The sequence below is a fragment of the Olea europaea genome, unplaced genomic scaffold (genome assembly GCF_002742605.1).
Source record: "Olea europaea var. sylvestris unplaced genomic scaffold, O_europaea_v1 scaffold1350, whole genome shotgun sequence".
In the NCBI taxonomy this organism is placed as follows: domain Eukaryota; kingdom Viridiplantae; phylum Streptophyta; class Magnoliopsida; order Lamiales; family Oleaceae; genus Olea; species Olea europaea.
Window position 1 is genome coordinate 57,616 of NW_019230996.1, and position 15,942 is coordinate 73,557.

The 15,942-nt window shown below is 32.9% G+C and overlaps 1 protein-coding gene across 2 annotated transcripts; it reads left to right on the forward strand.

The window, feature by feature from the left end:
- The first annotated feature begins 1,537 nt into the window (after positions 1 to 1,537).
- Positions 1,538 to 5,705, forward strand: LOC111375213 (two-component response regulator ORR26-like). Of its 2 annotated transcripts, none has more exons than XM_022998012.1 (5): positions 1,538 to 1,914; positions 4,145 to 4,297; positions 4,389 to 4,775; positions 4,865 to 4,941; positions 5,150 to 5,705. In XM_022998012.1, exons 1-5 carry the CDS (start codon positions 1,785 to 1,787, stop codon positions 5,615 to 5,617), a joined length of 1,215 nt encoding a protein of 404 aa, XP_022853780.1. In that variant the 5' UTR covers positions 1,538 to 1,784; the 3' UTR covers positions 5,618 to 5,705. The 2 variants fall into 2 exon arrangements, with proteins under 2 accessions (XP_022853780.1, XP_022853781.1); XM_022998013.1 differs by lacking the exon at positions 1,538 to 1,914 and adding an exon at positions 3,131 to 3,895.
- Positions 5,706 to 15,942: the final 10,237 nt, after the last annotated feature.

The window sequence follows — 15,942 nt, forward strand, 5'->3', positions numbered from 1 at the left end:
TGTCTCACAATTTACTATTTTTTTTATTTCAATTATATTCATAGATGTTCATCAATTAATAAACTTTTAATTCTAAGGTAACCTTGGTAATTAGGGTATACTTATTTACTAGTCAGGTCAACTATCAATATCAATTTCTTGATTTTGTCCATTATTGTTTTAATGAATATAATATTAATGCATGACAATAGAGAATGAAGTATCAAATATAAACTGTATATATTTTCAATTCAAATTCCAAATTATTTTAATAGCAATAAACCAATTTCATGTATTCATTGTGACCTTGATCACAATTTCTTTAACTCATTCTTCTATTACTCTCCTGTATCACAATTGAAAATATCAATCCAGCTCGTCAATTAGGCTTGTGGTTCGAGCCAAGTCTCTTTTTCAGATGACGGCTTGAGCTTGAGCCACATCGGTAGGCCCGCATTACAGGTCAAAATGTGCCCGTGTCACAGGCAGGTAGCCTCGCAATAGCTGCTTGCAGGTTGTTCGCTACCTAACGCTTGTCTGGAAAAAATAATTGAGTCAATTTGGACCAAAATTTCTCGAGCCATTTTTTGCCAGGGCCGTGCTTGAGACGGCTCGACTCGACTCGACTCGATTCATTTACATTCATATCACAATTAAGCCTTTTTAAATTGAACACAAATTTTTGAAAGCCACCCTTCCTTTCTTCCGAGCTTGTAAAAAGAACTTTATTGCTCATGGTCTTGCTCCTTCATTATCACTTTAATGCCAACTTAGCCTCCATTTGGCTTCCATTAAATTAAATTTCATTTTTCTCTCTCCTATTTTCTATTACACAATCTTCTATAAAATAATATCACTCGTAAATCGAAATTTTTTCTTCTTTTTCAACCACTCATTCTCCAAAAAAAAATATTATTTCACCCTTTCGAAAAAATGGGGGCCAAACGGGGGGCTTATTGTATTTAGTTGTTTATGTCTTTACATGCTCTACTTAAATTAGGGGATATAACTCAAATAGTCGAGCTCGTCTACTGCAATCGAGTAGTTAAATTTATAGGTTGAATATTTTTTATTTATTTACTTGAATGGGTGATTGATGCTTTCTAAATAACATAGAAGATAATCGAAATATATCACTGAAACTCTAAGATGCATAGCGTATATCACATTCGAGACTGAATTTAGTATAATATCTAAATGACGATTGTTAACATCTCGTACTTCATACATAAAACTCTAGTTGTGCAATTTGAACCAAGAAAGAGTGTTAATAGATTCGCTCACTATCGTCTTATAACTAAGCAAAAGCACATCACAACAAAACCTCTAAGTTGTGTTAGCAATAATGATCAGCAATGCAATTTTATCATTGTGTTTGTGTGCAAATTGAGGAATGCTAATTAGTATCACTTGAATGGCAATATCAATTTAGATGATATTTACGTGATAGATTCGATAAAATAATATCTCTAATTTAATATCATATTAGTGCAATCTAAATCATCATTGATTTCAAAATACATTATAGAATAAGAAAGTGGGGGTGGAGGTGAAGGGGGTTACAAAACGGAGCCCAAAAAGTGGTGTCCACATGGACCGTTAACTACAAAGATATACAGCCGGCGCCTAATAGTCTTTGTTCTCTTCTTCCCTTAAAAAGCACGAACTCCATCATTTTTAAACTCTCAATTCTCAACTCTGTCTCTCTCTGCGATTCACATATCTTTATACATAAATAAATATACATATCACAGTCCTACAAATTACTAATTTGTCTTTCCTGCCCAAAAAGCTCAACTTTCTGGATGGAGACTACTGGGTTTTCTTCCCCCAGACCCGATGCTTTTCCGGCGGGTCTTGGGGTTCTTGTTGTTGACGATGATCGCATCTGGTTGAAGATTCTTGAGAAGATGCTCAAAAAGTGCTCATATGAAGGTTCTCTTTGTATAAGTTTTATCTCTTTTTTGAGTGATTTTGTTATATTTTATTTATGGTTTATCAGCGAAATTAATCTTCTTTTTTCATGTACTGTGACATATTTTTAGTTGATTTTCGTTTTTTTGTTCTTTTGATTTTTGGAGGATTTTAGTGTTAGTGTTAGTGTTAGTGTTAGTATTAGTGTTATACTGAGGTTTTGAGTTGGTTTATGGGACATTTATCTGAGAATTTATATTATGTTGGGTAGGGAGCAAGAAAATAAGCTAAAATCTTGTTTTCTATACTGTCCTGTTCTATCCCATACGATGTACTGTCGACCACACACTTATAATGATTTTTGTTGAAGGCTTGGAATCTGCATCTATGGTTTTGCTTCATCTTGAAATTGAGTTCCCTTTTTTTATTTTTGCACTTTTTTGTTTCATTTGAAATTTTATCTTGTTTACAGTATTGAATATTGATGGTTTCTGATGAAGTTTAGTGATGAGGTACAAATTTTAAGCTCTAACCCTTATATATGCCTTAGTGATTTGATTCTTAATATAATGTGATGCAGAAAGATTTTTGCATCTATTTTTCTAATTTTGATCTCGATTAGTTGACATGATCAAGCTACAGAAAGAGAAGACAAAAAAATCTTTCTTTTTCTCTTCCTCTTTTTAAGTCTATATATTTGATTGCTGGCATTATTCTCCTCCGAAATAACTAACCTTTTAAAAGTCAGTGCAAACATATATGGAATTTAAATTTATTCCTCCCCAGTGTTTCTAAGATTTAAGTGTTACCAATATTAAATTATGAGTTTTGTTTCTGAAATCACATTGCTCAAGTATCATATTCCATATAGACGACTGTCAAAGAAAATTGAAATGCTGGATGCCACATTTATCTAGTAGAATCTCTATTCCAGTTTAATAGACTTAATGATATGGTAATTTTTGATTGGGACTTACTTATCTGTTCCACATGGCTGAAGATCGACAGGGAAGTGCTTATAGTTTGATGAGGTCTTATGGTAAATTGGGTCTAGTTTTTCACAACCGTTGGACCTGAGGTGTGTACAAGGAAATATCCCAACTCAACCCAAAAGCTTTAGCTGTGAAGTTTTGTGCTAGCTTGTGTATGAATATTTCTTTTGTTACTTTATATGAAGCTGTTATCTGAGGTTCAATGTTAAACGTCTCGTAATTTCTCGATTCATCATTAAGATAAAAGTGTTCCTAAATTTCAGAGTCTACAATTGCTGTGATTAGCTGCTACATAGATCTGAAGTTTACAAAAGTGAAAATAATCAAATACGATGAAATCTTATATAACTGGGATGAATTTGAGTTTCTTATCGTTGACTACAAAGTGCAGCTATATAATCTGTTAATGGTTTTACTAGGTATGTTAGAAGCGAAAGTTCTTGTGAGTTTTGATCAAGATAAAACTTATATGAAGACATTGAAGTCTCGGGATATGCTTGAACTAAATGGTTACTTTGTTTAATGCTCATGAATGAATGATCTCAGCACCGACTCTCTTGAGCAGAAAACATTAGTTTGTCTGGTATTGATTTTTGACGAGCCATAGTTTTTGCTTGGTTAATTAGTATCGAGGTGACCCCATACGGCCTTAAAATGATTGCACTACAGTTTGAATTAACTACTAAAATCTTCACCTCTACTTCGCATTTCTCTGTCCATTTGTTTATTTCACCAGTGTTACAGTCTTTTCTGCACAGTGACTCTTCTAGAACTTCATGTCATAATGATAGTAGCCACCAATTTGTTTTCTCTTGCTTTATTTATTTGTCACACTTCAAAGCAGTGAAATGATGCTGGATCCTGGGTCTGTTTATAGAAAATTCCTCAAGTCATCTAATCTGAGAGCAGAACCTATGTATTCATCAAAAAGTTGCTGATTCGTGATGCCAATCTTCAGATTCGTGCTGGAATACGGAACTTACTTATGCAGTATAAAATTTTACTGAAAGGTTATCTTTCAGCATGGAAATGATTAAAACATTTCTCTTTAGATTTGCATGCCTGCATAATACCATTTATTTCTGCAAGTGAACATAATAATCAGTAAAATAATTTACCCATGCATAGGACAGTACAGGAAGAGTGAGGATGGTTCATGGAAAACTTGTATTTTAACTTTTAAATTTACTCTTTGACATTGAAAAATGACACGTCTCTGAATAATTTCGACTGATTTTTATTTTTGGTGGGAGTTTCAGTAACAACATGTAATCTTGCAAGAGAGGCTTTGGATTTACTCCGAGAAAGAAAGGATGGATTTGACATTGTTATCAGTGATGTCAACATGCCTGACATGGATGGTTTCAAGCTTCTAGAGCATGTTGGGTTAGAAATGGATCTTCCCGTGATAAGTGAGTATTTTGTTGCATATATTTGTTCATGTTTCCTGTAAATTCTACTGTTGATATAAAATGCTAAATCGTAATCAATGAACCTACACAGTGACGTCTGTTGATGGAGAAACAAGCATGGTGATGAAAGGGGTTCAGCATGGTGCATGCGATTATCTTCTTAAACCAATAAGAATGAAAGAGCTTCGAAATATATGGCAACATGTGTTCAGAAAAAGGATACAAGAGGTGAAAGATATCGAAAGTCATGAAGGCCTAGAAGAAATTCAGATGATGGGAAACAGTATGGAACAATCTGATGATGGCTACTTGTTCTGTGGAGCCGATCTAATTTCAGGAAAGAAAAGAAAAGACGCTGACAACAAGCAGGACGATAGACATTATGGTGATCCATACTATGTTAAGAAAGCTCGGGTGGTTTGGACTGTCGAACTTCATCAGAAGTTTGTGAAAGCTGTCAATCAGTTTGGATTTGATAGTAAGTTTCTTATTTCTTCACGTTCATCTCATTTTATCTATATCATGAAGTCAATTTACAAAAACATTGTACTTATTAATGTTTGACAGAAGTTGGCCCTAAGAAAATACTCGACTCGATGGGAGTGCCCTGGTTAACGAGAGAAAACGTTGCTAGCCACTTGCAGGTAATCATTATTCGACTTCTTTTACTGTTACCGGCTTGAAGGTATTGTTTGACAAAAACTGTCTTTATCTGTTTCCAACGAGCCTCGCATCTTAAATTAAACAGAATTGGGAACCTGTGTAGCTTAAGTTACTTTGAGTTAATACTCTCCGCAATTTACGTTTTGATAACGAAAATTTTAATTAAAGTATTCTTTTTAATACATTCAGAAGTATCGCCTCTATTTAAGTCGGTTGCAGAAAGAAAACAAGCTAAAAGCCTCATTTGGTGGGATGAAGCAATCGGACATCTCAAAAGACACTGCCGGTAATGTTTGCCTTCAGATTTCAAGCAATGCATCACGAAATATCGTTACAAATGGAAGCTCTGGTATTTGTGGAAGCAAGGTCCCTATTAAGAATGTTGATTCCAAAATTTGTGTGGAGGATATGAAGATTGCTTCAGTGCAGATGGCTGAACCTAAGGAAGCTCTAATTGGAGACATAACCGATCCTCAGAAAAGCAGCAATTCAAGAACGGGCCTCAACCACTCTTTCGGACAAATTGGTTTGGATGTGAAATACGAACCTAAGATCCTGACTCAGTATTCTTGGACAGAAGTTCCACCTGTTCAGTTCGAGCAAGAACACATGCCACATTTCCATCGTTCAGTAGTCCTTTTTTTTTTTTTTAAATAGGATTGAGAATTAACCATATCACAAGAATATTAGTTTAAAGGGACATGATATTTTTAGTATTGATATATTTAGATCATTCAAAACGTGACATGGTATATCACTTTTTTATACTTTGAACTATATAAAATTGTTGCCAAATTTAGCTTATATGTAAATATCAGGATACACAAATTATTTTATTGATGGAATTGTATATCAATGATAATAATGACAACATGGTCTCTTTTAATAGTGTTGAAACTTAGCTTCTAAAAAAATTGTCATGATATGTTACTTTTTTTTAACAAAAAGTGATATTAGGTTTTAACAAAGGTTGTTGTATGTGCATTCTATTGTGACAATAATTTCAATCATTTTATCACCTTATATTCATGATCTTGTTTACATTTGCCTCTATAACAAATAAAGATATTAATTTTATTGATATTTACAAAAAGAATATACATAAAATAGCGTGAGACTTTTTTTTTTTTTTTGGAAAAAAAGGTGACAGAGTATGTCACTTTTAATTTTCAGCAAATCAACTCGTTTGCCAAAAATGCAAATTCTTGTCACTTTTAATGTAAAACAAGATTTGAATTCGTATTAATATTTAAATTTTCAAAAACATACACATGTGCATCTATTTAATTGCTCAAAGGAATTCGAATAACAAAAATCCATATAAAATGCTTCATCATGTCACTTTTTGATGTAAATCAATGTTTAAGTTCCTATTCATATTTAAATTCTTAAAAACACATATGAGTTCATCTATTTAATTGCTCTAAAAGAATTAGAATGAGATGTATTGTGACATTTTCAAATAAAAGTGAAAGAGAATGTCACTTTTTGCACTCTCATTTTCATAAGCACGTTGCATGCATTACTTGAATTGATTCAAAATTGACTTTTCAATGTTTTCATTTACATTAAATCAATTCAATTCATTACATCGTGTCACTTTTTAATGTAAAACAAATTATGAATTCATATTCATATTTAAATTTTTAAAAACATACATGTATGCACCTATTTAATTGCTCTAAAAGAATTTGAATGAGATAGTTTGCGATCTTTTCAGATAAAGTGATAAACATATTCTTAATTTCACAAACACCTTGAATGTATCACTTGGATTGATTTAAAGTTGATTTTTCATATATATTAACTAAATTCGATTTATACAAATTTTAATTTCAATATATTCCAACGCAAAATTATTAATCTAAAGATAAATTACACTTTTGAAAAGTTGAAATTAAAACTTAAAATCATATTAGACTTTCGAAAAGTTGAAATTAAAACTTAAAATCCATGAGTTGAGAAAATTGAATTTTATGGAAAGAAATTTGATTGATTTTTGGGCTTTAATTTCGCCATGTTAGTGTTCTAATTTTTCGATCGGATTTAGGGATATTTAACAGATTTAAAATTTAGACAGTGTTCTATCATTTTTATGTTTAAATTAAGCATAATTTATTTTAAGGTCATCCTTTGTACTTATTTTTCAAATTGATACTAAGTTTGAGTGTATTCGTCTAAATTGCCCTATGAAAAGCTTGTCTTATCAAGAAGCCCAACAGGTAGCTCAAAAACTATACACTTATAAACACTCCACAATTGGTCCAACAGATCTAAAGTACCATGAAAACACAACTTTCGGAAATATAACTAATCGAAGAAAATTCTTGACATGAAATAAATTAAAGGAACAATATATTTATAAGGTGTTTACTATACATCATTTCAAGTTTAAGTAATAAGTTTTGAATATTCAAAAGTCAGGTGATAAATAATATATATAATAAATTATAAAATTAAATTATTTCCTCATTCATCTCTATATGTACTTTCTAATTTCTCTCTTTTTCCTCTCTATCATCTTTTCTCTCCCTCTCTCCTTCTCTCTAATAGCAGTGAGCCTCTTTCTCTCACTTCTCTTTAACAACGGCGAGCCTCGACATCATGTGTGACATCGCTATAGGGGCAACGACTATGGAGTTTTGGGGTGGTTTTGGATTTGATCCAATTTGCTGCTTAGCCGAAATTTTGGAGTGATTTTTATTTTTGGTTGTTGTGTTGTATTAGTGGTGATGGTGCAGGTAGCAATGGTGAGATAGATCTATGACTTATGCACCATGGCATGTAACATGTCACCTATAAAATATTACATGTAATATTTATCCAGAGGCCTGTGATCAGTTCTCTTGAATCTATGATATGTGACTTATGCATTGTGACATATGACCTGTGACCTGTAAAGTGTTACCTGTGATATTGATCCAATGGCTTGTGATCAGTTCTCTTCGATCTGTGATCTATAGACATTGATCTGTTACCTATGCAATATAACCTATGACTTGTAACTTGAATATATGACCTTTTATCAGTGCACAAAAACATGTGACATTTGATCTGTGACAGTTAATATTATCTATGACTTGTTGACATTGATTTTAGACCTATGCAATATGACCTGTTAGATGTGAAATTTGAATTTTGGCCTATAATCTGTGAATATAAAACAGTGATTTATGATCATATATTTGATCTATGACCTGTGGACATTGATATATCACATGTGACCTATTAATTGTAAACTAATACATGCGACCTGTGACATGTGAAAAATGCATATTGAACTTTGATAACTGAATTACAACTTGTAATAAGGAACCCGTGACCTGTGCAAATGAACATGTGACCGGTAGCATTTAACAGTATACTCTATGAACATGTGACCATCGTCAACACCACCTCCACTACTAGACCACAACCACCTCACCACCACCATCACCATCACCACTTAATAGGAACCTGGAAGATGCTACTAACGTTGCCGTGATTGAGTTATCATAGCTGTTCTATTTTACACTGCAGAACTAGAAGTTGCTGTGAATGAGGCATTGTTACTGCTCTCTGTACCCTATAGAACTAATAATCAATGGAATTTATTAGACGCCAGGTCTAGCATATAAAATATTAGTATAGGAAGAAGTAAATTGTATATGAAATGTATTATTTATTGATTTGTAGAAAGATGAACACTATAATTGAACTCATGAAATGAAATAGAAGTAAAATAACCCCAAGACATTTGAGAGGCCTGGCTCTCCTCACTATTCTTATTAGTTGCTTACATTATCTAATTCACATGCCTACCATATTTATTGACATCTGTTAACAAATTCACTATCTTTCTCCCCAATTGATAAAAGATTACTAACTACAAATAATAAGAGATTTTTGTCCCACGATTACTAAGCTGCCTTGACTGCATTTGTTAAGCTTAGTTGCCCTTTTATTTATTTTCGCTTATGAGAAACATAATCAACTTGTCTCTCCTCCCCAAAATCCACCTTGTTCTTAAGGTAGAAGCTGTTACAGTTTGCTTAATTCATCATACAACAACACACTTTCCCTTGTAAGTGCTTTTGCCATGGCCACAATTGAAAATGGACATTTCAACATTTTGAAGTGAGCGGACTTACTAAGTCGAGCAATTATCACAATTATAATATCCAAGGCAACTACATATCCCATTGATCCTACGCACTAAACATCCAATTTTTTAACTCAACAAGCTGAAATAAATTTGGAGCTGACTACAAGCACGTATGTTTCATGATAATTTTGTCATTTTTTCCTTTTCATCTCTAACTCCACATTAGTCATCTTTTTATAGGAGCAGTACGTTCGATCGCTGATAAGTACATTTTTACACACTTATTTAGTTCACAAACATGACTAAATTCTGAGCAAAGTGTTTGAATTGTGACTTAATTTCATTTAATTTGTATGTCATAGGCTATATTGATGGACATGTTAGAATCCACGAGAAAAGATTCGAAAAGGGGCCAAAACAAAGCAAAGTGAAATGTCGGGGACCAAAGAGCAAATATCTAAAAGCTGAACTAAAAGGTTAATTGAGAAGGCAAACGAGTTAGGTATCAACTCAGGGTTAATGCTAGATGATCAGAGAAAGAACGACAAGAAAAAGGTCAAGAACGAAGAGAAATGAAAGTCTAGGAACTAAAATGCAATTGTCCAAAAGGTGAAACGAAGCAACAATAAAAGATTTGATCAAGTCAAGTACCAACTGGAGGTTAATATTGGTCGATGGACTGAGAAGAAGGAAGAAATGAGGTTAAAGTGGAAGAAAAGAAAGTTCAAGGACCAAAATAAATATCTTAAAAAATGTGCCTCTATGCGACCACAAGTGTTAATTCTATGTGGTCGTGAGCTTGGTTACCGAAACTAAAAATGCCAGAAAATTTATACGTATGCGGTCACATAGGTAAAATTTGAGGGCCGTTTCAGCAATTCCTTGTTTTTGTTAAAACTCTCTTGGAACTCAATTTGGACGCGATATAAAAGCCTAAACTCGTCAAATTTCAGGTCAAGACGCGTTGGAAGGCAACAAAACACATTTTGGAGAAGATTTTGAAGGAGATTAACGAAAGATTTCACGTAAATTCATAACCCGATGATGTTTTATCTTTAAGAAATAATGTTTTCTTTTATTTTCTCCATGTTAGGCTAAATATTCTTATACTAGGAGATCAATGAACTATGTAATATTTTTTTGCAATTCGACAATTAAACGCATATTTGATTATTAGAATCATTTATATACATTAATTTCTTTCATAATTAAGTACACGTAATTATGTGATGTTCAATGATTTATTTCTTGCATTCAAGAGAAGGAAAATAGATTTGACAAGGTATAAATCATCTTAGGGTCCGATATATGATAGAGATATACCCATATGCTTTACATGAATCGTTAGATACTCATAAAACCACATGCATTCTTATATATGTGCATCTATCATAGAGATATGGGCTGGTGGTATATATGAATATGTTCAATATTGCTCGAGAGAGTGTGTTGGATATATTTAGGAGCACTGATTCTTCAATAATTCAATCGTATTGTCATATTGTGAAATTAGAGTTTTAGGTGATCATTATATAGGAATTCGTGATCTTAGTGCGTTTAAATTTCATTGAGTAAAATTAACTTCCGTTCCAATCATCATATTGCATTCCAATCCATTTAGATACATCGTTTTGCATCCTTAATTCATTCAACGATCATTTTAGCGAACTTAGGGGTTTCTATAATTAGGATTTTGCTGAATTAGGTTTTTCTTAGGTTAAAACTTCAATTTTGATGATTTCGTTTTGGTTAAAGCTACGGAAAATAAAGTTGAATTATTCAATCTCTGTGGGACAATATTCGAAACTCTAAATTTCACTTTATTACTTGTTAACGAACCATACATTGTGATAGGTTTAAATCAAAATAATAATTTCGTGAACAATCGCCATGGCGATATATAGCTGATGTATGCTCATACTGCATGGATCAATGACAAATTGGTCAGTTTGGTATCATATGTCAAATCACCTGCTTTCCCAATTGGGATCATCATAGCACGTAGTTACCCTAATTCTTCGAACCACCTCATCTAGGCATCTTGACATTCTAACAAAGTTGGCTGGTATATTTGACATTGTGGATGTTTCCACCATAAGTCTACTAAAGAAGGGTAGTGCAATTCCATCTAGATCCCATCTAGTGTTTTGCTTCAAAACATGAAAAATTTGAATTTGAAACTTTTCAATCCTATACCTAACAGTTTCAATTATCTTAGCACACAAAGAATATGAATATCTATCCAATTTGGTATTACTTTTGTAAGCAAGACATGCATTTTTAGACGAGGAATCATCAAATCCGTCTATTAGATGCATATCTAGAACATCATTAGAATTATTATCTTCAACCAAAGATAACATGTGTCTGAGGCTAATATCATCAACATTTGGAGAATCCATATGAGCAACAGAAGTCCTACTCGTGCTGAAAATATCTGAATTGAATTCTTCCAAATGATAGGTTAGTCTAGCATATTTTCCTTCTTTGTAAAGTGCATAACCATACACTGACAAAAAATTAATTCCAATTAAACAATCCTACATTCCCAACTCAACTCATTTGAGGTAGCCTCGTGGTTGTAGCAACTTATCAGGTTGGGTTAAGTCAATCTTGATTACTTGCACATGGTGCCCATCTTTGGCCAGAGAGTAAGCTAATGCAGAACCGACAACACGGCTACAACAACCTATGGTCCTTCATCTTCCTTAGGTGGGTTATAGGTGACATGGGCTTGTGTCATGGATAAATTCATGTCTTCCATCCTTAGGGCTTGCTTTATAATATGACCCAACCCCTATGGTTAAATAGGATCCCTCTGCATGCAATTGCCTTTGTACACTTTTTAAGCAGTGCTGTTCCCATTTTCTCTAGAATAGTCTCATTTTCTAGTCATTGATTTCGAATTTTCAACCTTTGTTATCTCCCCAATCTCATTATTCCTTGGGTCATTTACCTTTAATTTATTTAGGATCATTATTCGTTGGGCTTGATTAAGTGTAACTTTGTAACCTATTCGTTATACCACATTCCTCTCAAAATCTAAATCCATCAAACCCTTCAATCTTCCTTCGTTCCTCTTCTACTGATATAGCTAATCTAGACTCCTTCCAAAACATGCTTTCACCTTTTCTCCTCCTCTGACGATGGTAATGGATGCACTTGTTATTGAGTGCTCTAATTCCAATTTGATAGAACCTCGAAGATTATGGTAATGTTGGTGCGACTAAGGAGCTACTGCTGCTATATGTTACCCTGCAAAATTAGAAGTTACTGTGACTAAGAGGTCATAAGTGTGTTTCTACATACTTACTGACGTATAAATAAGTTAATTATTGACGAATTGAACAAATTTTTGTTTGTAATATCATAATTATTGATTTTGTAGGCTAAAATCACCAATTGAAGAAGAATAAAGCCAAATGAAGAAAAGAGGTCCAAACTTGCACAAAAACATGATTTGGGGACTAAAAGTGCAATTAGTAAAGTTGGAGGACCTTGAGTTGCAATTTTTAGAGGATGTGATTGAAAGGAAGTTAAAATTCGATGACCAAAATGTACAAGATAAAAGATGAGGGACTAGAAGTGCAATTACCTAGAGGACTAAAGTTGCAAAAATGAGGATGTGATTCGACACCTAGGCGTCAAGTCTCGAATACCATGGCAAAGCCATAGCACCTAGGTCCCCAGCTATCGGCTAGGGGGTTTTATTTTGTTCTTCAAAATTCAGGGGCCATTCTTCAATTAATTGGATTTATTTTATTTTTTTTTTTTGCTTTATTTCAATCATTTTGAATTCATTCAATCTTTTATCTCTTCCTATACACTCTTGAGAGAGAGAGAGAGAGAGAGAGCGTGGGAAAAAGGGAGAAAGTACAAAGCAAAATTTGGGATTTCAAAGGAAGATTTAAGATTTCAACCCTTCATTTCCTCAAGAATACATTCAAGGGACGTGTTCCTTTCTTCTACTATCTTGTTTCTTTTTATTATCTCCCACATTTTGTAATGAATTAAATCTCTTTTTCCATATTATATTATATTTCTATTATGTAATGGACAAAGTACTTAAAGATAGGATTTTGACTTAGCTTGATCTAAGTTTCATTAATATTAATATTTATTATAATGCTAAAATTGCATTGTTATTTTGCATTTTTATTGTGTTTGTATTTCCATCATTTATGTGGCCAATAGATGATTGGGTTAGGTGGTTTGTGCAATCATTATGATATTATTTTGTTTTCTAGACCAAAATAATTAATGCCCTATATTGTTTTAGAAGATAGAGATATAATCCTAGGTGATCCAGTGAATTATTTGTACTGCAATTTACTACGGTTGATTGTGTTTTTATCAATATAGAGATATAGTGGTTAAAACCAATCAATATGAGTTATTTTCGCTTTAGAGAGATAACTAATTAAAAATGAAAAATCGGGTCTAACATTGTAACTAGGTAATTTAAATTTTCGATTTATTGAAATATTAATGAAATGACGGTTAAGTAATATCGTAAATCTCAACTCATTTGAAATCCAAAATATTATCACTTTCACCATTATTAGTTTAATTGAACTTTGAAATTACTATTTTTTCCATTTCTTACTTCAAAATTTTAATTGTTTATTTTTGTCATTAATTTGAATCAATTATCGTTTAATTGGAAGAAAAACTCTTCAAGGAATTGACTTGGACTTAACATCCATTTTATTACTTGAATGCATCCATGCACTTGCGGTATATAATTTTAACAAACAAGTTTTTAACACTGTTGGCGGAGAGTTTTTATTTTAATTACTGTAGTTGAAATTAGTTTTAACGATCTATATTCTTTATTTTTTAATACTTTTATTGTGAAGTTGACTTTTTAAGTTTGTTTTCCTAAATCTTTGACAATGCATGCATTGTTCGCGAAATCTTGATCATGTTGAACTTGATCCGAACATCGAAGTGAGTTTTCGAAGAAGGATAAAGGAATAAAAAAGTAAGAAGACAACTATTTGAAAATGGCATAACAAAGAGGATATATTGACCTTAATGTTCAACCCAAACATATTCCCAGTGGTGGCATTCCTACGAGCTTTGATAACCGAGCGGGTAGAGCTCAAAATCCTGTGGTAAACGAAGAAGACATGTTATTTGGAGATTTTATGACATGTGGTGGAAAGTCAATCAAGTATTGTCTATCCCTCTTATGAGCATCTGAACTTTCAACTTCCATTGGCCGTCGTCAATTTGTTCTCCAATACCATTTCAGTATATGGTGGATAGATGAAAACCCACTCTCATATTTCGCGATTTATGGAGATTGCTAGCAATTTTAAATATGAAGGCGTAAATGTAGAAGCAATACAGATGATGTTGTTTGTACATACTTTCCTTTCAATCACGCCCTCCAGAAATTGCAACCTAAGGTCCTCCAACTTTATGACTTGTACATTCAAGTCCCACAGTAGCATGATTTTGTGAAAGTTTAGTCCTTTTTACCTTCTTTTAGCTTTGTTCTTCTTCAGTTAGAGATGTTAGCCTGCAAAATCAATAATTACGAGATTGTGAATAGAAATTCGTTCAATTCATCAATAATTAACTTATTTAGATTCTTAATAAGTGTGTAAAAACACACTTACCGAATACATCTAAACTTGAGTTCTTGCAAGTCTTGAGCAAGATTAACTCTAAACACAAGCATGGAACACATGATATGGGCCAACAATGCTAGATGGTTTGCCAAAGTATTCACGAACGTAAAATTGTGTAATTAATTCTCAAATATACTTCCAAATCATGTTAACAAGATTAATGCAAGCTTGTCCAATATTTGATAGGTGTATGTGTTTGCATAGTCATTTTTAATCATTATCTAAATTAGAAAATAATTATCAAGGTAGAAATATTTCAAATTGTCTCCAACCCAACCCTTTGTAGTCAAATATTTCCTTACCCACTTAGAAAATCCACACCACAAAATAGCTATTGTTACACTTTTTCCTTGGGTCTAACCAACAATTCAACTCAAATCCACTAGTAATCTAAGTCCAAATATCAAATGCTATTACCTCATAAAAATTTCTTTTCTTTTTCTCAATCAAATCTCATATTTTATCTCACTCCCTTAACCTTTCTCTTTTACCCTCATGGCAAGGTTTAGGTTGATAGCTCCCGATAGTTTAGACCAAAGGGTACCTTGTTTCTTGACACCACAATGAACTTAATAACTCGATCAAAAAGGCTATAAAATAAAATGAGGCCTGAGATCCAATATTTGCAATATCATTATTTTAAGCACAACAAAACTACGTGAGGCTTAGATTTCTAATATATGGTCATTACCTAACTTATACTTGACAAAAGACACTCCACACAATTGTTTTCACATGCAATAATTCAACATACTTCTAGATAATATCTTTCACCGACTCAAACCCCTCAAACTCATCCAATCATATGGTATAGATAATAGTATATATGTGAATAGAAGTTTATGTACAACTCACAACCTAGTTCTTCCAATTCAAGAAATTTTCCATCAATTAATCATTTTCACATCTAGACAACAATCAATCATAACTATCCATATCTAAACAGTGTACTGCACAGCGATGTGCTAACACCACAACCACGTCTCAATCACCATCACCACCATTTGCAAAAAGCCAACCACCACTAACAAAAATCACAGTGCCTATGCAGAAATTGAATCAGCTCTGAATAGTGCACCATGTGCAAAAGTGGGAGCTCTTTGCCGTGGCTTTGATGGGGTGGGGGTGAAGAGAGAGAGAGAGAGAGAGTTTCATAATAAGCAAATCTTAAACTTGATTTTTGAAATGCAATTTTCAAAAACCCATCACCTGGTAATTTCCGCATAAATTAATAAAATTTTATTATTAATTTGAACTTA